The following is a 26,859-nucleotide window of genomic DNA, read 5'->3' on the forward strand; positions in this document are numbered from 1 at the left end:
TACTAGATCCAGGTTGGGCCAGTGACGAGGAGGGACTAGACCAGGGACGAGGAAGGACTAGACCTGGACAAGAGCGGATTGGACCAGGCTAGAGAGACGAGACCAGTTGGACCAGGGCGAGAGAGGACCAGACCAGATGGACCAAGGCGAGAGAGAACCAGACCAGATGGACCAAGGCGAGTGAGGACGAGATAGACTAGGGCGAGAGAGGACCAGGCCAATAGGCTACACAATGCAAGGTAAAGTAGGTGAAGCTGGATAAACCCAACTAGCTTCAAGATTGGTACCTCACTGAGAGTGAGACTTCAGTTGAGGTCCCACCGTGATCGCCAAAATGAGAGCACCTGTAGCGCAGATAGTGTGTCATGTTCTCTACAGTGGGTGCTCCTCACAGTGCAATGTGCGTGACAATCTCGCTCAAAACAGACTGAAACAGGACAACTGAGCTCACAACGACACAACAGCAGCAAACCACAACAAATGACTCGACTATCTCAAAGAACTGATATCGACTCTGGCGTGGCAGCACACTCAGCTCCAGCCCAGGACTCTCAGGTACAATGGGGTGTCGTGGCTCAGATGTGCAAGGATGGTGAAGACGTGCTGTGCGTATAGACTCTATGCTCTAGACGACGACGCTGGCCCAGATGTGAAGAAGATGATTCCGACGACCCAACCGCTACTACTCATATGTATAACCATAAAGAGCCACCAACGGCTCATAAATGTCAGCCATCTAAGTTTATCCCAAAACTGGGTGGTGGTGACCTGGCCATGATGTCCACTAGACCACTGTCTGTATCCCTGCCACGTGTCACTGTCTAGCCCAAAGAGTCCGTCCAGTGTGAACTAGACCAGACCAATTGTACTAACTGTACGTCCTGTGAAAGTGACACTGTAGACCTGCTACAGATCGCAACACGGTTCAGTAGGAGATTCAATGAAATCAAGAATAGCCTCTTTATTTTTCAAATTGTTGTCCCTTTGCAACCCTTTTGTGTAACTGGCCCATATCTGACATAGTGTGTAGACTCCATTTAGAACTCACATGAGCATGCTAAACGAGTTATCACAACAAAGATGTAACCAAAAGAATATCTCTTTTCACTTCCATGAAAGTAACTGGTTGACATAAATCATTAGCAAAGTATAAGTCCTTGATTTGTTATCAATTTTCATCGGTAAACAACCCCACCATAACTAGTGCCAAGGTTGAGAACTTGACTTTCACATGAAGAGACTAAACCTAGTCGCAAACATGCTTCACCTTATCGTAAGAAAACTCCAACTAGAGCAATACATGCTTTCTGATTGGATTGCTTGGTGCTAACGTACGTGCTTCGCATATCCTCTAGCACAAGATTTCACTTTGTAATCTTCCTATCCTCTTTGGATAATTGACAATAGTGAGACATGTTTTCCCCACCCTTTACGAACAGTCATCTAAAATGACTGGTAAACAGGGATCACCCTATCTTAGGACATTGCTGAGGAAATAACAATGTTATGAATAACCATCTTGGTTAACTTGAAAGATCTACAAGAACTTAAACCGAGCCATGACCTCTATTGGTGATTGTTAGATCTATGTCATGAATGTGCATGCCGTTCCAAATCGGCCTTTGCTAAACATTAGGGCCCATAACACATAGTGTGCATGCATTTAGAAAAAACAGATGCGAACTTGCATATCCATGATCTTACTTGCCTATGCTTATGGCAAATGTGATGCTCATAACACATATGAAAGAGGAGTGTAAATAGTTCTAAAAAGAAACTAAATACTGTTTATTGCAATCATTTGCAAGCCGTGCTGAAATATTTTCACCATAATAGAATGTGAAACATATATCAATTCTAGGTACAAACAATGAAACATTTTTAATAAAAACACATAGCCTTTCTATATGCATAAACAACCATTCATTAATGTTGTTTAGCAACACTTGTAACCTTAACAAGTTGCTCTAAGTACTCAACAATTCCTGGCCACTAAAATTGTTCCTGATACTACGTATTGAAAATAATATATAAAACGAAAACACCTAGGGACTTTGTCGCAACATATAATTGAAATAGTAGGCGCCAGTGTCAGTCCCAGAGACTCATATTCTCCTTATGTGGAATATGGATTAGATAAGGATGTCCATAAGAAGAACGCCCTTCAAGTACGAGATGTACTTGTGTGGGGAGGCAACTGTAAACACTTTGCGGCGTGAGTGAGACGGACCCTCATTTTCTTTGCTCCACACTGGATAAACTGAACTCCTTGAGTTCTTAAACCATGTTATATCCCATGTGACAACATGTGCCAAAGAAAACCCTACGTATAGAGTCAGAACTGCATAATGCAGAAATGTATTTGAGATACTATGACAAAAATTAGGTGCTCTTACATGACCTTGTCATGTCTTTGAAGAGCCAAAATAGATAAAAGCATTCAAGCTTATTCATTCAAAAATGGAAATAAACAAAATCACATGCATATCTGGATGTTGAGCATAACGTCCACTTACGTATAGTCATGTGCACTTTGCAAACCTGAAAAAACAAGTGGAAAAATAGACAGTATAAACTGGTAACCCTGAGTGTTTCCTTGGCAATACCTGTAGTCATGTGCACTTTGCAAACCTAAAAGAGACAAATGGAAAAATAGACAGCAGAAACTGATAACCCTAGGTGTTGCCTTGCCAATACTTGTAGTCATGTGCACTTTGCAAACCTGAAAGAAACAAATGGGAAAACAAACAATAGAAACTGGTAACCTTGGGTGTTGCCTTGGCAATCCAAACCCCTTAGTTAGCTTCTGCAATGTCAAACCGCTAGGTTAGCCTTTGCATGAGAGCTACTCATCCTAGCAGCTAACACCGACGAACACAATCTATTGTGGTCAAAAGTATTTGGAATCAGTTGAGAAAGTTGCATTTGTCCACTACTCCTTGGTAGATTGCAAACGTCTTTCCTTGAAAGTACAATTGTGCCGAGTCAACTCATGATGCTCAACACCTATGGATTGATTGTGTATTAGCGGGGTTATACCCCTAAAAAATGCCACTCCTAGAGGCCTAATCAGTGATGCACCTAAGCAACAACTCTTCTTCAATTGGAATCTTATTCACAACTAAGTCGTGACTAAATCTTGTCCTTCATGACAAAGGAGAAAGATGGCAAATACCTGCATTGAAAATAGTCATACTAGGTGTTTACAGAAGAGACTGACTGCTTGCGTAGAGGCTTTTCTAATGTATTCATGTCTTCCCATGAATCAATAATTTGATAACTAGGTCATGCACCGTACCTTTGTTGACCCCTTCCCCTATTTCAAATCATCTCTTGGTGAAGCACTACATTTTTCTCATGATGTTGGAGACATCACTCTTGATGCCTACAGGATTTAGTTTGACTGTTTCTAGCTTTCGAAGCCTTATAGTGCTCAGCTTTTTGTTTCCCTTTCTTTTCGTGGGTTTTCCTCGCTTTGAGGTTTCCCACTTGTAAAGTAATCAAAGCAGATTTACAAAAAAGAAGTGTGTGTGTGTGTGTGTGTGTGAGAGAGAGAGAGAGGAGAGAGAGAGAGAGAGAGAGAGAGAGAGAGAGAGAGAGAGAGAGAGAGAGAGAGAGAGAGAGAGAGAGAGAGAGAGAGAGAGAGAGAGAGAGATGGACGCACACACTCCCTTGCTATAATGCACAAAATACTTCTATATGTTAAATCTTGCCACACTCCAGCACTATAGCAACCATCCAGGCCAAGGCCCAAGACGGAGCCATGTGGTCAAGGAGGCAATATTATTAGCAAGACATGGCCTATATAGGGCATGGCTGGGTGGAGAGTTGCATGCTCTAGTCCCCTCAATCTCACATTAGTATTAGAGCTTAGACTATTTTGCTCCAGGGCCTATATAGGGCATGGCTGGGTGGAGAGTTGCATGCTGCAGTCCCCTCAGTCTCACATTGGTATTAGAGCTTAGACTATTTTGGGCTAAGAGGTCGTGGCTTTTCCCTTGTGTAGAGGTTCATTCATTGCCTGCTCATGCAAGTAAAGGAGGGCGTGCAGAGCCGCTTGCTCAGCGGGGAGGTTGAAGCCGAGTGAAAACCTCTTTTCACAAGCAGGAGGAGTCGAGGCCGAGGCCATGCGCGGGCACATTTAACATCCTTTTTAGTTAATTGACATTTCAAGGACTTGATTTTGACAATGAGGTACGATCTATCTTCTTGTTGCTCTCTCTACCTTCTTCAAGGGATATATTTTAGCTGATTGACATTTCAAGGACTTGATTTTGACAATGAGGTACGATCTATCTTCTTGTTGTTCTCTGAAGGATCCCTAACTCCGAGCAAGATTTTCCGAGCAATCTCTAAACCGAGCAAAAGAGCAAGCTACAATAACAAAAAAGCAAGGAGCTCTCTTAATTTTTAGCACACAAACCAAGGGAGCGGGTAGAGGTGTTATTTTTCACGTGATTTCAATATTATGTTGTAGCTTATATATATACAATCACTAATAAGTAGACACTAAGCTAGCAATGTCCAAATTTGAAATTTTGTGACATGTCAATAGAAAGATATATAGTGCTATTACAATGTATGCAACGTCAGGACGATTGTCTATAAGTTGCAAGTCCTCTAATATGCAAGTATAATGAGCTAGTGACTACTGTAAAATAAAAATCTTTACTATGGACTACAATAACATAAGGACTAAAATAAACAATTATAAAGATACTAGCAATTTTGCACAAGCATGAGTCTTACAAACACTTTTAATTGTGTCCATTCTAAAAACCTCTTTCTCAATTTTAGACCAATTTGAATTGTGTAAAGCTAAAAACCTCTTTCTTAGAGTAGTTGTAGAACTCTCCCATCAAAAAGAATAAATTTTCCTGTTTTAGGTGTAGTTACAAATGTAGGGTCCATGGACAATAGCTATAAATAAAACAAATAGTATTAGAAACAAGGTTAGATCCACACTAACAAAAACAAAACGGTTTTGACGAATTCTCCTACAAAAAAGAGCTCCTCATTCTCTTAGTTTTTCTATTTTTTTCAACATCATAACATTCTATTGGATTGACACAACTAGGTTTGGTTTTAGCGCAAGATTGTTGCCTCTATTGATAGGGCGAGTAATTTTGTCACAAGAAGCCATCATTCCTCCCCCTACTATTCCCACATTGTGAAGTATGGAAACATCATGTGCTTCTATTGTCTTGTCTTTGCTTAGCTAGCTAGGTTTGACATTGGAGGTAGGAGGAATATCGGCCTTTGTAGCCCTCGTACACAAATGTCAGCCGTTTGCAAACTTAGCTAAGATTAAGAACAATTTACTAGATTCATATCTAAGATTAAGAACATATTTGACTTCAAAATCCCATCATCAATGTGGCACCTTGCAAGCCATAAATCAGAAGGAAACGCAGACTTCTAGTGAAACTATATGTATAAGCGTAAATCAAATTTCTCATGGTTGGGAGGGGCTAATATTAGAACCACCCATATCCATGCCAAGTAGCAGTTAGATAGCTAGGTGTGACCAGTAATACGGTAGCAAAGATATTGGCACAATTTTTCCTGCAAATGTCTATTCATGATGAAAAGCGGCAAACAAAATAGCTTAATATAGATTATGCTTAACTTTGCACCATTTGCACATTGTATAAAGCTAGAACTAAATTAGATACAGTAGTGAGGTATACCTTGACTTTGATTGTTAGCAAACCTCTTTTAAAAATTGTTTCCATGATTATGTTGACATAATCAATATAAAACAAGTGGCTTTGCTCTGCAAAACCCTTCAAAATGGCAGCAAATGTACAGAGATATAGTTGCAGCACACAACGACTGTCTGCCTCAACAATCACCCACACTGTCCCACAACAACCCTTCTTTGCAACCTGAACTTGCTGGCCCTCAGTTGGAAGGAAAATCTTGGTACCTGTTAACAAAGACGCCTTGGCATTGCCATGTTCTTCATTCGCAATCAAAGACTTTTTACTGACTATCCTGTAGATCTCTGAAAGCACCATCAAGAATGCGCTTTCCACATTAGTAGCTTCCAAATGTCTCAAGAAGAAACAAACCTTCTTTCTCAGCAAACTCTTTTGCATCCTCTGACGTAACTGCCCTAAGGCTGCTTAGATCAGTTTTTTTACAAACGAGCATAATCACAATGTTATTGTTAGCATGACTCCTAAGCTCTTCTAGCCATCGAACAATATGGTCAAGTGTTTGCCTTTTAGTGATGTCATATACCAACATAGCTCCAACTGCACCTTTGTAGCATGCACTTGTTACTACTCTATATCTGTTGCACAAGAACAATTAAGTATCCATGGGTGTCCAAAACATAAAATTCCATACAACAAACACATAGGCTTCTGGAGTGCGTGATTGAACGTCAACGTGTCGTCTGTGTGTGTGTGTGTGTGTGCGCGCATGCGCACGTGCCTCAATCTTTGAGTGCTCCAATACATTTAAATGAAAGTTATCTCCCTACTCTAAACTACAACATTATCTCCCTACTCTAAATTACAACAGAGACGGTGAGGAGTTGACGGCTAAAAGGAGGGAGGGATGCGCTCTGAGAGGGAATTGCTAGAGAGATTGAGGTGCTGCAGGTTGAGGGGATTGGTCCACTGAAACGGTTGCCTTGCAAATTGAGAGAGTTGAGGTAGAGGCAGTCCTGAAGGGAGGAGGGAATGGGGCCAGAGAAGTTGTTGTGGGATAGGCCGAGCTCATTGAGATAAGGAAAGCACAGGCACAAGTCAAAAGGGAGACGATCGAAGAAGAACTTGGAGGAGAGCTCTAGATCTTGAAGGCTGGTACTGTTGCATTTGGAGAGGCCCACTGATGAGAAAGGCTCCCTTGCAAGTCCAATGCTTGGCAAGCGGACTAGGCTCCATAATTGGCCATTTTCTTGGTGCCAGTTCTCCACTCCCCTACACACCTAGCAAGGTTCAACACTAGACCAGCTAGAGGCCACGTTCACCTCCACAGAAAGCTTGAAATCTTCCACACACTCACTCTTGCATGCAGTCCCGCAATTCATCATACCCTTTGGCCTCTCCAAACCCTCGTCTAATTGAGGGCCTCGACTACTAGAGCTGCTTGTGCAGAGATTGCCGGATATTAGCCGGACACAAACCATATACACCACTAGCCGCCTGTCCCAAGCCATGATTTTGACAGCTCAATCACATGACCCACTGCAACCGATATCGATGCTGATCTTCATGACTAATTAAGTAGCACACCAACTCGAGTGCACGCTGCAGCGACGACTGCAATATTTAAATACACACACACAGAGACGACACGTTGACGTTCAATCACGACCTCTAGAGGGTCGCTAGCCTAGAGGCGCCTCAGGAGACGACTTCTTTCATGGAGTTGCAAAACCAACCTATGGGTAAGTGATGCTTTAGCTCCTCTAGAATCTTTTGGCGGGTCTATGGGCAGGCGCTATAAGAGGGCTCCCCCATAGGCCCTTTAAGGAGCATGGACCCATTATTTTTTGGAGGGCCCTTAAAAATGACATCCAACTTCCCATACCCCCCATATCCCCAAACGTGACTTGCGATAGTCCTTTGCTTTTATTCTTTTTCTAGCATTCCTACCCCTTTTACCTCTTATAGCCTATCCAAATGGTGCTTTTTTGGATGTAGGGGGTGGTTGAGACACCCCCTACCTAAGTTGTAGTGGTCACTATAGGTTACCCCCAAAGTTTGTGGAAGAGGGTGCCATAAAACTAGGGAAAGCTATGGGGCATACATTTTTGTTTTTGAGGGCCCTCTACAAACGCTTTTAGAGGGTGTATGGGGGAGCCCTCTAAGGCAATCAATGGGAAGAGCAGCAAAGGGCCGCGTTCTCTCTCTCTCTCTCTCTCTCTCTCTCTCTCTCTCTCTCTCTCTCTCTCTCTAGTACCGCGCGCCGGCGCGCGCACTTTACGGCAGTTCAAGGCAGTGCTCGAAAACAACTTTTTTCCAAAAACTTAGCAGACCTACTACATAATGGCTCATCTTCGGTTTTATTCAATGGAATCTCTGCATAGTCCTTTTGCTTCTAAGTTTACACAACAAAAGTCAAACATGGTTCTTGAACGAGCGCACATACGTGTGATTGAATCTGTGCCAGATTGAGTAGCCACTCAACCGCCCTTCGAAGCCGCTCTGTAGAAGTTTTTTATTTAATAAAAAAACAGAATACACCATGGCTCCCCCTGCATCTCCGCCTAATGTGTCCTGCTCCGATGCATGCTCCTGCTCCGATCCCTAACCTGCGCTTGAGGCTGTCCCTATCGGCAACATGGACTCACCTTTCCACAGTGGATCTTGCAAGATTCCTATAAACGAGAATTTTCAAGATGGGTACGACCTACTACGTATGTGAAACAACAAAAGTAAAATTTAAATTGATAAGATTTGAAGGTTTTTACACCGAATTACACTAATTTTTTCGAAATTTTGTAGGTTTTCTCACCTTCAAATATAAAATTTAGAGGTATATTTTAAAATTTATAGGTGCGATTACATTAAACCTAGGTTTTTTTTTAGCACTCGTTCAAGGAAGGTTCTCTCTCTCTCTCTCTCTCTCTCTCTCTCTCTCTCTCTCTCTCTCTCTCTCTCTCTCTCTCTCTCTCTCTCTCTCTCTCTCTCGCACTTTATAGCAGTTCAAGGGCATGTTCAACTCTCCTCGTCGGATAGACCTTTAAGGTCTCTTGGGATAGTTTCCTACGACGTTAAAATTCTCTTCTTTTCAGGGGGTGTGTGTGGGTGTGTGTGCGCTAATAAAAAGAGGAAAATGGTATAGCTTTTCAATCACCCAAGTGTGGTTGATTGGTTATGCCATTTCCCACTTGAATGTCAGGTCTTGAGTTCAACTCTCCTCGTCGAATAGATATTTAAGGTCTCTTGGATAGTTTCCTACGACGTTAAAATTCTCTTCTTCTTCTTCTTCTCTCTCTTTTTAGGCAAAACCATCTCCATTCAAAATTCAAAGAAACATTCTGCCAGTAACCTTTGCCTCTCAAAACTGACAAAGTTAAAATCTCCATAGAGGAACTAGTAAAAAATTTGTTGATTTGTATGAGCAGCAATGTTTTGGAAAATGTGTCTAGCTTAATATCGTGTCGTTTTCAATTTCAAAAATGCCGGTTGAGAGCAAGAGAAAAAGGAGAAATTCTACCCCAAAATAGAGAGAAATAGTGCAAAAACCCAAAAAGATAACCTTATTTGCTAAAAATTCCTCTTAGCAAATTCAAGGAAATGAATTTTGTATATTTGGAAAAATGAATTTTCTTGAACACTGATGAGCAGCTACAAGCCTAAATATGGTGCTTATGGCCATCAAGTCCCTAATAGCTTTGCGAGAAAGTGACCCACCATTCATCCTTAGTCAATCTGACAGGATGGATGGGCTAATAAGTTTGTACTTTGGAACCTCAGAAAGAAGCTTATCATAAGTAACCTCATCAAACAAAAGCATAATATTGTGGACCTTCTCCTTTTGCTTTCCCTTGCTCTATTTCTTCTTCTTCTGCTTGCCCAATGCCGCCTCCTCCGTTCTTTCTCTCTCTACCACTGCGCGCCGGCGTGCACCCTTGAAGATACTTTAGATGGTGCAATTAAAATGGCAGTCAGGTGTTGCGGCAAAAAAGTTGCCGAATACAAACCACCATGAGAGCCCTCTCTCTCTCTCTCTACACGTCGGCGTGCACCCTTGAAGGCAGTTTAGATGGCAGCCATGTGTTGCGATAGAAATGATGCCAAATACAAATCGTTGGGGAAGACATTAGGGAATTTTGGAGGTCATTTGGAGGGCCTTCTAAGAAAATGTATTTTTTGCACTCTCTCTCTAGAAAAAATGACAAATAATAGAGCTGGGTCTTTCATAGTAAAAGTTCAAAAAGTGTACTTTAAGTAGATTCCTTACTCTTCTGAACATTCGTTCGTAGTGATTGAGGGATAATCCTCTTTTCAGTTGCATTGAATGAACCTCGTCAATATGGAGGGAATGAGGCTAACATGGAGGGACGAAGGCGAAGCCGCTATTCACTTTCCATTAAACCTGCACATTTGGCTAATGGCGCACTCCTCAAATGGCACAAATGTTACCCAGAAACGAGCCAAATATCACCTTCACATTGATTTGGACAATGAGTACCAACCATTGATTAAGCGTAGTAAAACAAACACACATATACCTCCCGCTTCCATAGACACACTCAGAGCTCAGGGAGCTAAACACATAGATATCTGGACGAGAGGCTCTCTCTACCCTAAGAATCCAATGACTAATGCGTCTCCACGGTTTGTCAATCCTACAAGCTTATTGACCTTTGCTGGTGATGGAGAAAAGGGCCTTCTGGGTTATTGTAAATCTCTTACAAGAGAAGCTGAAACTTACAAGGGCATTCTCCAAGCTCAACAATGTGAGATTGTTCGCCTTTCACATTTACATTCTATAGATCAGGTTACCATTTTGCAACATAAAACAGAGGTACAAGAACTGAAAGGAAAGGTGCGAAGTTGTCAAATGAAGGACACCATCTTGGGTGGTCGTATCCGAAAGAAGAAATTGCGCAATCTTGAAACATTGCAGGTTGCATCAGGAGGTCTCAAGAAAAGAATCCGAGCATTAAGGTGATGCTTCTTGGTTGGCTACATTGTCTTAGTTAAGTAATCTTTTTGTTTTTTCTTGTTATGCATTGTTTTCATGTGCCTAAATAGTGTTAGTGAAGCAAATTTTCTGTTATTTACTTATGCATTGTCTTCATGTAGAGATTCAATCTATCCTGGCAAGGAAAACATTGACCCCAAAGCCAATATAGGAAAGAGATTGAAGCCACTTATAAGTAGAAGCCTGGCAGCAGATATAGTACATGACAAGAAGTTTAAGGTCCTACAACGAAATGTAGTGGACCACTTTATTTCAGAGAACTCAGTGCCTGCAAAAGAGATACAAGGCACACTTGATTCACTTGGTGTAAGCAAAAGAGGATATTCGGCTATCCAAAAGTCTGTCTCATACATCTTTGTTAAGAAGGGTATAAAATCCAAACTTCTACCATCAGCCTCAAGTGTTTGGAAAGAGAGGCTTCAGCTTAACGAGGCACAGGGAGACTATCTTGGACAACCCTTTCATATTAAAGCAACTTACAGTGGCCATGGAGAAAACATGGCATATGATGAGTTCAATAATATTTTTATGGACCTGCGGATATTACAGAAGAGAATGGTGGAGTTTTACAATATCACATTTGAAGAGTCACGAGGGGTATTACATTTTGTGTTAAAATTGGATGAGTGTGAGCTTGTTAAAGAGAAAAAGCTAGAGCGTGTTACTATTACTTTAATGAATAGAGCCCTCTCAAAGTGTCCCAGTGATGATCCTTTATATTTTAGTGTTCAATCAGAATCTAACATATGGTGGCTTGGTGCGTTTGAGGTAAGCGAGATTCTCAGGTAAGCTCAAATGTTCACATCTACTTAAGTCTCATTTATTTTGTGTTGCAGGTAAAGAAAGAAGATCATGAGATTCTATATTGGGTGTTCCATCGAACTAATATTCCGGAGGTGATTGATTGACAGACTAACCAGGGAGAGATACTACGTCTAGATGGAAGGGGAGACTTTCAAGTTCAGTGGCATCTTGCAGGTGACCTCAAAACATTAAAGTGCATGTATAATTGTGGAATGGGTGCAATGGCAAAGTCGCCGTGTTTGTTCTGCATGGAGCCTGCAAAGGTCATGGACCCAAAGTGGTGGAGAAAAGCTCCAACACGTCACATTGAGGATCCTGCTTTTCGACCAGTTTTGAAAATACCACTTGTGAATGTCCACATTTGTACAATGCATGCCCTTTGTAGAATTGTGGAGAAATTGGTCTACTTATATATCGAGTTTGCTTGGAAGATTAAGAACTCGGTAGAACGACAAGTAGCCCTGCAGTGCTTAGAAATGGTACTGTCGGATATGGGGCTTCATGGTGGCAATGTGAAAATCGAGCGGGATGAAAATAGATCAACTGCTGAGAAGGATGTCCCATGCAAACCATCCATCGGTGGGGTGAAGGCACGGAGGTTTTTATCTAAACCCCAAGGTACAAGAGATCCGAAGCTAACAAAACATGGAAAAATATATAACACATCTTATGTTAGCAAGGTAGAGTATTAGAGCTGGAAAAAGCTACATATTGCAGTCAAAGACCAAGAACCAACTACTCGTAACGCAAAGGCTGAGGTTTGGCGATCAATAGAGATCTTATTTTTGATGTGCGACAAAGATGACTAGTCACAAGGTGATATGAACAAGTTCGAGGAGAATCTCAACCTTCTGAAAAAATCATTCAAGACAGCATGGACAGACACCCAGATTACTCACTGCATGGTATTATCGTGTATTTCATTCTCTCTTATGTGCAAATATGTGAGTGTAAAACATTCTAACTAATCTGTTTTCATATCCAGCACATCATCTTCAATCATTTACCATATTTTATACAAAAGTATGGGAACCCAGCAATATGGAATACCCAAGGGATGGAAAAGTCTCATTACATGGCGAGAAATGCTTATTTCAGGCACACACGATATGGTGGCTCTCGAATCAAGGCTAACAGTTTGAGAGAACTATTTGAATGGTTCTATCGTAGAATCATTCATCGAATGCAGGCAAAAGAAGTCTTGTCAAATTCAGCAACAGCACAAGCCATCAGACATTTACAACAACAAAAAGTTAAAAGATCAATGGCATACAACAACTCCAGAGCTCGTGAAAGTCAACGAAGGTGGAGAGAGACAATGGTGTATGTGAATCACAAGTGGAGAAAGATACTCTGAGTGGATGACATTGTACAAAATTTATGTAATACATGATCTTATACAATTGCTACTTGAAGTGTATCAAGATTTTGAAGGTTCAATTTTGTTTTTTGGCGCGTCACCCTTGTAACGAATCATGAGATGTTTGCCATACTCTAAAAGATCATCTGGGTTTTGTCTACCAAGAGATAGTGCCATTGCTGTGTAGGTGTAGTAATACGCTGCCCGACCACCTGTATAGCCCGGGCAGTAACCAAAACAATCTCTAGCAAACACTTTGTCCACAAGAATGACTTTATCTGCACTTTTGGGCAGCACGGGTCCACCCAAGAAGCGTGATAGTGTCTTAAATGTGTAAGTTGCTATTGAACCCTCTTGTGACATGGAATTGTGAAAAACTACTATCGACGACTCGCAAAGCTTTGAAAGGTACTGCGCTAGGGCCGCATCCCTTCCACGATACTCTCGAGTCCGCCGCCGAAGGAAGTCATCCTTGTCAGCAATCCAAGACTGCACATATCATGTCAGAAGTGACACAAAGAGAGAGAGAGAGAGAGAGAGAGAGAGAGAGAGAGAGAGAGAGAGAGAGAGAGAGAGAGAGAGAGAGAGAGAGAGAGAGAGAGAGAGAGAGAGAGAGAGAGAGTTACCATGAAGCTCTCATCCTGCAGAAAGAGGTTTTCCTGCCACAGGTCTATAGATGTAGTTGAACCCTGACTTGAATGGTTAAACCAATCCTCCACTTCTTTGTGAGTTGTTGATGGTCTTAGGCTTTGTCTTATTGCTTGGAAGGTGGCTTCATCAGGTAGTGTCTCCTTGTATTTTTCAGCTTTCTCAAAGCATCTTCGGAGGCATTCCATTGGATTGCTGGATGTTTCCATTGCCTCATCATCACTACTATCCTCTGAAACAAATCCACTCCTCTCCTCTTGGACTTTGGAAATAATAGCCAGGGAGAAATCCTCCCTTAAATAAAAGATGCTTTGCACATCATGTAAGAAGATATAGGTCTTGTCTCCAATCCTAAAGTCAGGCACAGCAGGCAACATCATCTGAGCATGCTTCTCAGTGAAGTTACTGACATCCAATGGAAGTTTGATTTCTGTGGTTTTCACAGAGAGCATCTTACTTCTTTGTACTTCAATTGCCTCAACCTCAAGGTTGACTGTATCTTCAACCTCCTCGACTTCTTGTATATGAGTTGTCTCCTCGCATTCTTCATCTGGTGCTGCATCCTGCTCCTCTAACACCTCATCAGGATTCTGCATGAGGAATCCAAACAGGCTGTTCAGGTAAATCATAAAGCCAAAGGCTTCCTGAATGAGTTTGCATTCTTTTTGGTGCAAAGGGCAGGCTGAATGTCGGCAAGAAGGTGGTAATTCCCTATACTTCTTCAGTCCCTGTCCCTTTCCACCACAGTCATTTAAATGCACAAGAGTCATAGTGGGCAGAACAACCCTCCCTACCTGCACCATCACTTCAAACTTATCTCTGTAGGACTGCAAGAAATTACTGTGCTGAGCTAACAGGTCTTCAATGTCAAACTTTGGATTAAACATAGAATGAACTAGATCAAACTTATCCCCAGTACCACAAGATGCTACCAAATCAAACAGCCTCTCATTAGTTGCAGCTGGGTCTTCCAGAGAAGACACATCCTCTTTGGCTTTACATTTAGTTGCACAGGTAATACTTTCTAGCACATCTGCATCATCTGAGAAGTCTATATTCCTCTTTCTTGTATTTTTCTTGACAAGTAATGTACAGGGTGAGGGAGCCTTGTAGGGTGAGGGATCCTCTTGGCCTGGTGACCTCTCTGATTGATCTTCACCAATTGACTCTTCTTCAGATATGTCCTGACAAAAGTCAACAGCTCTTTTGGCAGAAACATTAAGCAACTGAGCCTGCAAAGGTTGAAATCCTGGCACAAGCTCTGGGTCTGGTTTCAACCTCTTCTGCCTACTGGACCTCAATCCTATTCATCAGGAAACATGACAAGTCTCACTCTCTCTCTCTCCATATATATATATATATATATATATATATATATATGTCTCTCTCCAAAGCACAAACAAAAACTGTGTGTGTGTGTGTGTGTGTGTGTGTGTGTGTGTGTGTGTGTGTGTGTGTGTGTGTGTGTGGGTATGTGTCTCTTTGTACTAAAGGCGCGCAAGGACGACAACATACTTTTTGCAACTCTCTACGCGCGCCCTAAGTACAATTGAGAGAGAGAGAGAGAGAGAGAGAGAGAGAGAGAGAGAGAGAGAGAGAGAGAGAGAGAGAGAGAGTCATTACTATACTATAGGCGCGCGAAGAGAGCTGCAGCCAGTGTTTGGTTGGCTCTGCGCGCCGTTAGTAACGGGGACAGAGAGGGGAGGGAGAGAGAGAGAGTGTGTATGTCTCTGTGTGTGTGTCTGTGTGTGTGTGTGTCTGTCTATGGAAGTATGTGTTGAGGTGTGTGTGTGTTGAACAACAGTCTGGGTTTTTCTTTGTTTACACACACACACACACACACAATTTGTACCAACTGTTGGAAATATAGAGAGAAAGAGTGAGAGATCACCTTTTGTCTGTCAAACTGACTCTGTCTCTCTCCCTCTCTCTATCTCTCTCTCAATCTGTCTCTCTCTCTCTCTCTCTCTCCTTCTCTCTTTCTATGGTTCTCTCTCTCTCTCTGTCTCTCTATCACTTTGTCTCTCTATCACTCTCTAGCAGTAATGAGGCTCTCTCTCTCTCTTGCTCTCTCTCTCTCTCTCTATTGTTCTCTCTCTTTCTCTCTCTCAAAATCACACTTATAATGGATACACACGGCGGCGCCCCACGTGTTACTATAAAATAGAGTATAATTGCATGTTGTCGCACGTGCGGTCATTATTGAGACCGTATACTTTTGTACGTCATATATAGAGGTCATGAGAGAGAAAAACCACACCTCGTGAAAGAGAGTGAGTGAAAGAGAGAGAGAGAGAGAGAGAGAGAGAGAGAGAGAGAGAGAGAGAGAGAGAGAGAGAGAGAGAGAAGAGAAAGAGCCGTCGTCTGCGTCTCCGAAAGCAAGTCGACCCATCTTAGACATAACGAAGGTCTGCGTCCTCAAGAGGTTTGGCCCTCTCTCTCTCTCCCTCTGCTTCTGAAATTTCCCTCTGCCTTTGCCTCTATCTCTCTCTCTCTCTCTCTGTTTCTGTCACAGTATATTGCATATCTAGCTCTGTCTTAACAAACAACACACACATACAGTCACAAACACAACACACACACACACACACACACACACACACAGACACACACACACACACTCACAAACACACAGACACACAAATAAAACATACACACACACACACACATACAGACACACACACTCACAAACCCAGAGACACACAAATCTAGCATACACACACAAACACACACAGATACAGACAAATATAACATACACACAAACACACAGAGACACAAATATAACACAGACACACACACACACAAATATAACTTACACACACACACAGAGCCTCTCTCTCTCTCTCTCTCTCTCTCTCTCTCTCTCTCTCTCTCTATATATATATATATATATATATATATATATATATATATATATATATATATATATATACTGAAGGCGCGCGTAGAGAGGCATAACCGGTGTGCATGTCTCTATGCGCGCCGTTAGTACTGTGCATCGACCACTGTATGTGTGAGTGTTATAGAGAGAGGATGTAAGGCGGGGGAAAGAGAGAGAGAGAGAGAGAGAGAGAGAGAGAGAGAGTGAGTCTTTCTTTTACCTTATACTAACGGCGCGCGGGTGTTTTTTGAGGTCAAAACATGCTCCACGCGCGCCTTTAGTAATGGGAGTCTCTCACTCTCTCTCTCTATTTAAATATGCTAAGCTAGAGAGAGAGAGAGAGAGAGAGAGAGAGAGAGAGAGAGAGAGAGAGAGAGAGAGAGAGAGAGAGAGAGAGAGAGAGAGACTCCTCTTTTTGTATACAGTGAAATGGCTAGAACAAAAGCCACTGCAAGGAAGGCAGGCAAGGGACCAGGATTAGCAGCTAAAGAAAGTAGCAGATCTGCAACCCCAAAGAAAAGACCTGGAAAACCCAATAAAATTCTGAAAGGTCCAAGGGTGAAGAAGTTACAAACCTGCATGGGACTTTTCAGAGAAATCAGAAAGGCACAGAAATGTGTAGATTTATGCATACCAAAGCTACCCTTTCAGAGGATGGTGAGGTCCATATGTGAAGAAGCTACCTGGGGCACCAAAAGGTGGAAGGTGGTGGCATTAATGGCTCTACAAGAAGCAGCAGAGGACTTCCTACTGAGTACTTCAGATACATCACCATTGTTGCAGCCCATGCCCACAGGGTTACTATAATGGACAAAGATAGTGAGACACTGAAAAGAATAAGGTGGAGGTATGACAAACTACTGGTCCCCAATGTCTGCAGGGATAAGAAAATGAGGGAAATTTTGTTATACCCCCCTGAGCTAGTGCCACAACTCACAGTTGTCGATGTCACACATGATGTGAATACAAGGGCAAGGGCAGAGACTATTGCTCGCCAAACAGAGGACATGAGGGAAGCAGAGCTTAAGAAGAAAGCAAAAGTAGCAGTGGAGTCCCAGAGGCAAACAGAATGCAATGTGACCCTATCCATAGAGGCAAGCAATCAAGAAACTCTACTTTCAATGAAGGATGGTTTGCTTGCAGAGATACCATTTGTAGATGGAGCCAGAAAGCTAGCTCTGGAAAAAGTGGACATTAATTTATTGCAGAATCCAGATGCTCAGATTTCAGACACAATTATCTATGCTTGTCTTAAGTAAGTGTTACTATCTTGCTAGCTTTGAAAACTCAGATAATAGGTTTGCTAACTCAGGTAAAGTCTCTGCAGCCTGATCAAAAGTTAACTCCCACTGCACACCCACACAGAGGTGTTTCTTCTTGATCCACAAATGTCAGTGATTATTAGACAAAAGAACAGTCCATCTGGGACCTTTGAGAGTTGGTTTCTCCACTGTGCTATGCTGGAAGTTACTGTCATCATCTTTCCATATGAGAACAACCATCAATGGAGTCTCATATGCCTTGATGTTGACCAACCAGCAGTGTGGGTGTTCAATTCAATAAAAGGAACCTACCCTGAAATTAGGTTGTAAGTGTTTTGTATCAGAAAGTGTTTCTTATAGATATCCATGTAAATTTGAAGCCTCATGCTAACATCTTGACATTGCTTTGTGCAGTTGTATAAAGAGGTTGTTGCTTGCCTATGGCAAGCTATGTGGAAGGTATGAACTATACAAGGCCCCAATCAAAGATGTACCTGTCCCAAATCAAACCGATGGAAATTCTTGCGGCTAGAGATGTCTTCTCCATGCAGAATATGTCCTGCAAAGCTACTTTGCATTAAAACCTTTCATGACTAAGGTAACCATTTGGCAATGCATTCAGTGAGTTTTGGTTTAGTTTATAAAAGAATTCTCACCATGTGGTCTTTCAATTTTGCAGAGTGCTTTAAAAAACTACACATATGATTATTTGCAAAGATACCGGGTAAGTTTAATACAACACCTGCTTACTATGTCTAGCCCCAAAGAGCTTGAAGATAGCGGCTTGGATGACCGCACTATTGATCTAACAATACATGATGTGCCACCACGACAAACCCCTGCATCCGATACAGTGGAATCACAACGGGCCGAGGGGGTCATATCGGCAGAAGATGAAAGAGCCGAGGATGAGGAAAGGTCAAATGAGAATATGGAAGGTGCTAGTGTACAACCAGAGGAGACAATGAAAGAGCCAAGTCAGCCAGTGGAGGAGCCAAAAGAGCCTATGGCTGAAACCCAAGATGAGGAAAGCAGGCCTATAGATGAGCAAAAGGATATGGATGAGGAAAGCAGGCCTAGGGATGAGCAAACTGATATGGATCAGGCAAGGATGTATGAGGCAAGCTGGTCAACCGAGGGAGAGGAAAAGACCTTGGAGGAAACCTTGAATGAGGCAGAAAGAGCCATGGGGGAGACCCCTGATGAAGATGTGAATGATGACTATGAAGATGTGAATGATGAAGCTAAAGCAGAGGAGAGCAACAACGACATCAACACTACAGAGACCCAGTATGGACCCTTGCTACCTGTAGATACGGTTGTTCCGATAATGTCTATTCAAGTATGGAAAAATATGTTCAGCTTCTAACTACTTATATGTACTTGTCAACTTTTACAGAGGTTGATTATCTTGGACGTCAATGGATTGCTACTGATGCACGTGCCTCTCGGTGACACAGAACCCTTTGAGGATTTGCAAACGTTTCGGATGGGAACTTGTCGAGTCGTGGTTCGTCCAGGAACCAAGGAATTTATTCAGTTTCTTCTTCCGCGCTTCAGAGTTGCCATATGGTCTTCAATGCAAAGGCAAAACTTGTCGCCACTAGTTACAATAGTTTGCAGTGTATGCGACGCTCACACGTCAGATTTTGCCTTTTTGTATGATCAAAGAAAATGCGTTACCGTTGAGGGCCACTACCACCCTAAAAAACCACACTTACCTCTTTTGTACAAACCGTTTAGCCAAATCGGTGTACCCTTTGATGCAACTAATACACTACTGATTGATGATACTCCTGAAAAGGGAGAACTAAATCCGCCGGGAACAACTATCTCACCACCTTCTTTCGAGGGGCATTCCTTCGATTTTTACCTTGAAGACATTCTGATTCCATACTTACAAAAATTGTATCTCAGTCCATTGTTCATGGACGAGTTTGTACTTTCTAATGAATTAAGATGACTCTTCTATCATGTCTTTGTCTTGTCTAACATTGAGAGAGAGAGAGAGAGAGAGAGAGAGAGAGAGAGAGAGAGAGAGAGAGAGAGAGAGAGAGAGATTTGACATGGTAAAGAAATGTATTTCAAGCACACTTTTTCACAGGGCACAATTGACAAATGAGCTCAATAAACTTCATGTATTGAAAGTCATTTGTCTACACTTGGGTTCACAAGAATATCTGTTACATTGACACTACTTCAACCCGACCATCCAACTCTTTGCACAAAATATCTTTTTCCCTTCGCCGCATCACCTTACGGCCAGCTAGGAAAAAGAAAAAATTTGATAGGTCCCTGTCCATTGACTCTTCAATTATGTCATGCCGCAAATGCTGAAGACTGCATAGCTCCCTTATTGTAACCACCAACAGTAGGCCATGCTCTTTATCAATCACTTCCACATCCACAGCAGGATTATCTTCCAAACCTGTAGAAACCTGGTCCATAGGAATGTACTTACCATTGAGCATTTGTGATCGCATATACCAAAACAAGAGTAACAGTGATTGGCTTGCAATCATGTACTTGACAACTAGAGTATCAAGCACGACCTCGCACCGTAAACCAATCTCTTCCTTTACATACTATCCTCTGTCAAGAAGTTTGTCACAGGATGACTGCTAAAATGACTTGCACATGAACATAGTTTTCGTAACACGGATGTTGTAGCTATGAAACAACTCTATGAAGAGTGCAACAGGACAAAAGTTTGCAATTCTAACCAGTTTGGTGGGAATAGAGCTACGTAGAGACCTCTGTATATCCTTGTAGAGCTTACTTCGCATTGCCTCCACCATTGTTTCCTCGGGAACTGGCCAGTCCACAGTGTTCCAATCGGTTGGTAGAGGCACTTTCACCAACATGCCATTCTTATTCCCTGAGTTGAGTTGGTAGAAGTGGTCATAAAAAAATATTCCCTCATCAGCCAGTCTTTTGCTGCTCCTCCCTGAATACTGTAGAGAACCAATGTGGGCATGAACAACATGGAAGAGGCCTATTATGCACTCCACAGGCTCCCATTGCTCATAAGAAGAGGGATAAACATCTGCAATATATATAAGAAGAGTTAAACTAAGAGTATCAATAAGTAAAAATGACAAATCTAATGTAATTGAGCTGTGAAGAATGGAGACATTGCTCATAACAAGCGGGAGAAACATTGCAAAATATATAAGAAAAGTTATAATGAGAGTATCAGTAAGTTCACATGTCAAGAGTACTTACAATTGCAACGTGGTTGATGTATATCTGATACATTTACACCGTTTGCTATCACCTCTGGATGGGTAAACACATGCTGAACAAGAACTTCCTTTACAGATCTTTTGCCGATTTCAACTTTGAAATCCAACACTCTGGCCTTCCATGCTGAGCGGTAAACGTTGATACCACTAGACCTCTTGGGTCTTCTTGGTTTCATGAGGACCCATGAACCTTTGTTTATCCTTTGTCCAACCCATTGGTTCTCTGCACTTATTGAAGTTGATATTGTAATTGAGGATATGCTACTACTTGGCCTTCTAGGCAAAGTGCAGCTGTTGGTTGTTGGTGTGAGAGACAGTAAACACCTGGAGCTTCTTGGGCGAGAAGACGTGGAAGCCATAGCTCTCAGAGAAAAGCTTTAGTGGAGGGAGATTCACTTTGAAAGCATTCTAATGGAGGGAAAGTGTTTTAGAATTCCAATATCTTGTGCGGGCTTAATGGTCACCCTCCAGTACGTTAATGACCATAAGAGAATATTAGAAGTGGGACCACATGCAAGCACCTAAAAGCTCGGTAAAAGGAAGGAAATTACGAATCTTAGATTCGTGACAGTTTTATGCTATTTTCCTATGTTTTGAGTCTTTCCACGTACTTTCCTACGTAACGTAGCCTTCGTGCTCATTGGACGCGCTCTATTTTTCTCTCTCTTCATATGGCCCTCCAAATGACCTCTGAAATTTCCTAATGTGAATTGCAACACGAGTGTGCCGGGAAGTTTTGGCAACGCATGTGGAGGCCGCCAACTTTGAGCGCAAGGAGAGTCCATTTCAGACAAGGTTCCCTATCCTTGCATTCCACCAGTGTTAGAGTAAAGGAAATTCAACCTATATTTTTTGCAACTTAACTACATTTTCTTAAACTTTTCAAGTGGATTTTCTCCTTCTCTATTATATGGTTAAGTTGAGGCACACTTTTCTCAAGCACTACATTCCACCCTTCTGTTCACACAAGGGCGGTAGTAACTCAATACGCCTAGCATAAAAGAATAAAATAACCTGTTTGAATAAAGGTTTGAGCTCCTGTTCACATAAGGATGATAGTAACTCAATACGCCTAGCATAAAAGAATAAAAGAACCTGTTTGATTAAAGGTTTGAGCTCCTATTCACATAAGGACGGTAGTAACTCAATACGCCTAGCATAAAAGAATAGAAGAACCTGTTTGATTTAAGATTTGAGGACGAAAACCAATAGAAGTAAAGCCACACAACTTGACACTAGTAGGTTTATTTAAACTTGAGGATGGAACTGTAAGAGTTTTTTTTTTTTTGTGAGGGGGACATCGCCTCACGTTCTACCGTAACTTGATAGTGTGCAAATTTGTTGCGGCCGCATCTTGTGACTGCCTCTCGAGGCACATGAGAAAACACACACGAACACACAGAGTGTACGTTATCTAGATTGAAGAATTCTAAAGCATTCTAATTTGTCTAGCCTCTTGCCATTGGACAATTACTTTGAAAAAATGTTTGAATATGGAGTCTCACTGAATCTTGCACTCTTTATATATATATATATATATATATATATATATATATATATATATATATATATATATATATATATATATATATAAGCATCCTCAACGTAAATACAATTTATTCTTTTTCTTTTGTAGCTGAAGTGAACACTCTTAAAGCCTTTTGGGCAAAAAATTGAGAAGGTTTCACTAACCTTCTCCCTTATGTTTTAGAGCCCCCCCCTCTCAAAGCACGCTTAAGGAGGCTTTGGATAAACTGAACTTAGCTTTTCTCGAGTCATGTTGAAGCTGATGCATGCTCCTAAAGATAGTTTTCATTAAAACTATCGTGGAAGTTCTATTGTGGAAGTTCTATAATTTTCCCAAAAGAAAAAATCAACCAATGTCAAAAAGGGCATACTTCAAAATTGTAGGGTCAAAAGAAGGCACATTCCCCATTGATATAGAAAAGGCACACTTGAAAATCTCCAAGTTTTAAGTTAAAATTTGAAGCATTTTCTTGTTTTTACACTAAAACTCTTGAATTTTAAGCACTTTTTTCAAGGGTAAGCTCATGGCCATCCAAGATTTCTCAATTTAGGCCATGGAAAATAAATTACACCACCGGATTTTATAAATAATGTTTGAAATACTCCCAATTTAAGGTTAAATTTGAAGCATTACCTGACTTTACACTAATGCTTGTAAAATTTAAATGTTTTGTTAATTGAAAGCCCAAATCTAGCCTTTGGATTTCTTAAGTTTAGCTAGTTAGAAATACACTACATCTCAAATTTTTGTTAACAATGTGTAGAACTAATTGTAGCTCACAATCTTCCAAAGGTAAGCCATCATGAACTACAAATGTTGCAATGGATGGCACTTAGAGGGAGGCCTTGTGTGACCTTACCAACAAAATGTTTACATAGACTGATGGAAAGCGCCGTAAAAGCATAATGGTATTATATAGGAGGCTCACCAATTAAGAGACTCGCTCGGACTATAGGTTGCTCGGAAAACTTTGCTCGGTGTTTGGTAAAACTCTTGTTCTCTCTACCTTCTTTATGGGATATATTTTGCACAACTACAAGCAACTTTGTACTTGAGGGAAAATTTGTCTATGATGACATAGTTGCTAGTCTACATAGTGGACGAAGAGATTTGCAAGAAGTCTATGGAACCTACCAAACAATGTGATGTGTATGTTGCTAGTGGTAAAGGATAGAAAGGTTGCACTCGTATTCATGCCAATTAAAGAAATTATTACGGGAACTCTTGTAGCAAATCTAGGGGTTTTTTACACAATGTTGAGTGTTATCATTGCAACAAGCAAGGGATTTCAAGAAAGACTGTTGTACATGGCAAAGAGACAATAAAAAGTCTCAAGAGAACAAAAAGTTCGACAATGATGGCAAGGGTAAAGCTAAGATTGAAAATCTCAATACGGAACAATCTCTTACAATTTCAAATATGGTTGAGGTCCTACCTTTCTTAGCTATTCTAACCTTTATAGCAAATCTTAGTCCATACGCTCTTGTTGTAGAAGATGCCAGCTTCGATCGAAATTGAGTCATAGATTTTGAAGCCAATTTCTATATGACACCTCATAAAGAATGGTTCTCTACATATGCACATACATGTGGCATAGTGAAGTTTGACAATGATTATAAGCTTCAGATACATGTTCTTAGAGACATTAAGTTGGTTCTACAAAATGACACATAGTTCATAATCAAGAATGTCAAACATGTCCCCAAGTTAGTGAAGAGTTTGATATCTATTGGTTAGCTTGAGGACATGGGTTATATTACAACCTTTGGTAATGCTTCATTATCAATCAGGAAGGGAAATCTTGTGATTCTTAGAGTCCGGAAGCATGGAACACTATATACCATGTTTCTATCATGTGTAAAAGAGGATTATATCCATAGCCAAGCTGTCATCTATTGAGTTTTGGCATAGCCATCTAGGCCATATGAGCCAAAAGGGAATAAAAACGTTAGCATGTTATGGTCACTTACCTGTGCAAAGTTTTTTTTTACTTTTATATGTGTGAGCATTGCATCTATGGTAAATAATATAAGAACACTTCATCACCATTGCATAGGAAGTGTTTGCAGCCAATATAACTTGTTCATAGCGACATTCGACATTTATGATCCTATGCCAACCAAGTCTCTAGAGAAAGCTAAATATTTTTTGACCTTTATAGAAAAGTCCATTAATAAGGTGTGGGTTTATCCTTGCATCATAAGGATTAAATCTTTTTTACTTTTCATAATTATTAGCATGGTGTAGAGAATCAATCTGGCAAGAAGCTCAAAAGCTTCAGGACTGATAATGATGGAGAGTACGTTTCTAGAAAGTTTGAGAATTTTTGTAGTAGCACCAGAGGTATTAAGAGATATCTTACTACTCCTTACACACCTAATCAAAATGGAGTTGTAGAAAGGATGAATTGAACAATTCAGAGCGAGTCACAACTATTTTTTCTATGGAAAATCTAGCTCAAGGGTTTTGAAGGTGTTGTGATTAAAGCCCAAGTGGCCTCTTATACGGATATGGCCGGCCTCCCGCCTAGCTCGCTTATCACTAACTCTTTGTGTATACTCACTTATATTTGTGTGAATAATAAGATTTGGGATATAACCCTTCAATGAATTCACTGCATACTGTGTAAGCTCTCTGTCTGTGTATCTCTGTGTGTGTGTGTGTGTGTGTGTGAGTCGATCTAAGCTCCGCTCCGCGACTTTAATTGGTATCAGAGCAAGGTTCAGTGAGGTTTCGCATAATCGCGCGCACACACTTTTTAGGCAGATTCTGGATCTGGAGCTTGGAAATCCACACTCAGCGTATTGGGAGTATTTCCAGTAAGTGACCTGTGGTTTTACCCCCCTTTTGAAGCTGTTTATGCCCTTAGAATCTCGTTTTGAGCACTACATCAAACGATAGGTTTTAGCCGCAAAGAAACCCGTCTTGTGTAGATTGGCAAGCAGAAGGTGGTCGGCATCAATATCGGCATCGACATACATCACTCGTTAGTCTTCAAAGCATCATCTATACACCAAGTACACATATATATCATCAGATATATATATTGCAGTCTGCATTGCTACTTCTTGTGCTTGCCAGGTTCCAGGGGAGGTGTGGCCATACGACGGCTTGACTCCACTAGCATGTATTGTAGATTGATGTACGGTGATTGTGGGTCTGCTAGTTGTGAGTCACGCTAGCAGACAGACCGCCGCAGTGGTCATAGGACAATGATTGGTCTATTGTAGGATGTATGCTAGTTCTGGGTAGTTTGCTAAGCCATCTGAGAGGGTCGTGTGTGAGGTTTTTTGAAGCCAAGCACTGGGGGTTTGGTTACCCAGTGTGAGGTGGATTAGGTTGCTGGAGTTCCCCTCTACACGCATCCTCTTTGACGACTTTTATCCCATAGGATGTATGACTTTGTGTAGACACTGGATTGCATCTTATGCGTTAGGCCGTTGAGGCATTGTTCAAGGTTCAATCTTGAGACAGATACAGGTTCTGTGATCGCCCAGACAGGAGACAATGTATGCTTACAAGAAAGCATATTACAGAGATTTTTAGATTTGTCACTGGTTAGCTATTTATGCTTGTTTTTTGAGCTATCTTTTGGTTTCCAAAGCTCAGTTTACAGGGGAGACTCTGTCAAAATTTTTCAAAATACTGACAGTTCTTGAGGAGAGGTGTTCAGCTTGTTGTTTACAGCTTGTTTATTGTGTACAGAGGCAAGTTTACAGGGAAACTCTGCCGGATTTTCCCCATGAGTAAACAGTTTGGTAGACATGGCATCTTCTCAAAATGAGACTCTTTACAACATAAAGAAGCTCGATGGCACAAAATTTCCATTCTGGAAGAAGAAGATTTGGCAGGTTTTGGTGCAGAAAATACAAGTGAAGCCACTGAAGCTCAAAGGGGAGAGACCAGAAGGTATGACTGAAGAGGAGTGGGAAGAGCTTGACGAGTTAGCTTGTTCCACAATCATGTTGACACTGGCAGAAAATGTTTACTTCAACGTAGCAGAAGAGGCTACAATGTATGGTGTATGGAAAAAGTTATGTGGTATGTACGAGAAACAAAGTACTGCTTCTCAGATTTACTGGCTCAAGAAATTGGTGGATTTGAAGATGAAGGAAGGGACAACCATGTCAAATCATCTCAATGAAATTCACACAATTTTCAGCCAGTTAACAACACAGGAGATAGTCTTTCCAGATTCAGTGAAGGCTATGTTTCTCTTAATCACTTTACCAAATAGTTGGGATACTTTTTGCATGGCATTAAGTAATTTTGTCGTGCCAGAAGGTCTTACAAGTGCCAATGTAGAAGGGAGCTTGCTCACAGAGGAAGTGAACAAGAAGAACATTGACAAAGGCAAAGGCAATAGTGGTTTGGTCATTCGAAGGAGACAACAGTCTAAAGAGAAGAAGGGTAAGAAGACACAAAACCGAAGTAAGTCTCGTGACTTGAAGTCAAAGGAT

General features: G+C 41.3%; 1 protein-coding gene across 1 annotated transcript; it reads right to left on the reverse strand.

The window, feature by feature from the left end:
* Positions 1-5,624: 5,624 nt before the first annotated feature.
* Positions 5,625-6,252, reverse strand: LOC147429279 (ras-related protein RABA4c-like). The gene is made up of 2 exons (XM_086495810.1): positions 6,075-6,252; positions 5,625-6,007 (listed from the first exon to the last, which is right to left on the reverse strand). The coding sequence occupies exons 1-2, from the start codon at positions 6,250-6,252 to the stop codon at positions 5,625-5,627; spliced, it is 561 nt and encodes a 186-aa protein (XP_086351936.1).
* Positions 6,253-26,859: the final 20,607 nt, after the last annotated feature.

The sequence above is a fragment of the Adiantum capillus-veneris genome, chromosome 22 (assembly GCF_014529385.1).
Source record: "Adiantum capillus-veneris isolate H3 chromosome 22, ASM1452938v2, whole genome shotgun sequence".
Lineage (NCBI taxonomy): Eukaryota > Viridiplantae > Streptophyta > Polypodiopsida > Polypodiales > Pteridaceae > Adiantum > Adiantum capillus-veneris.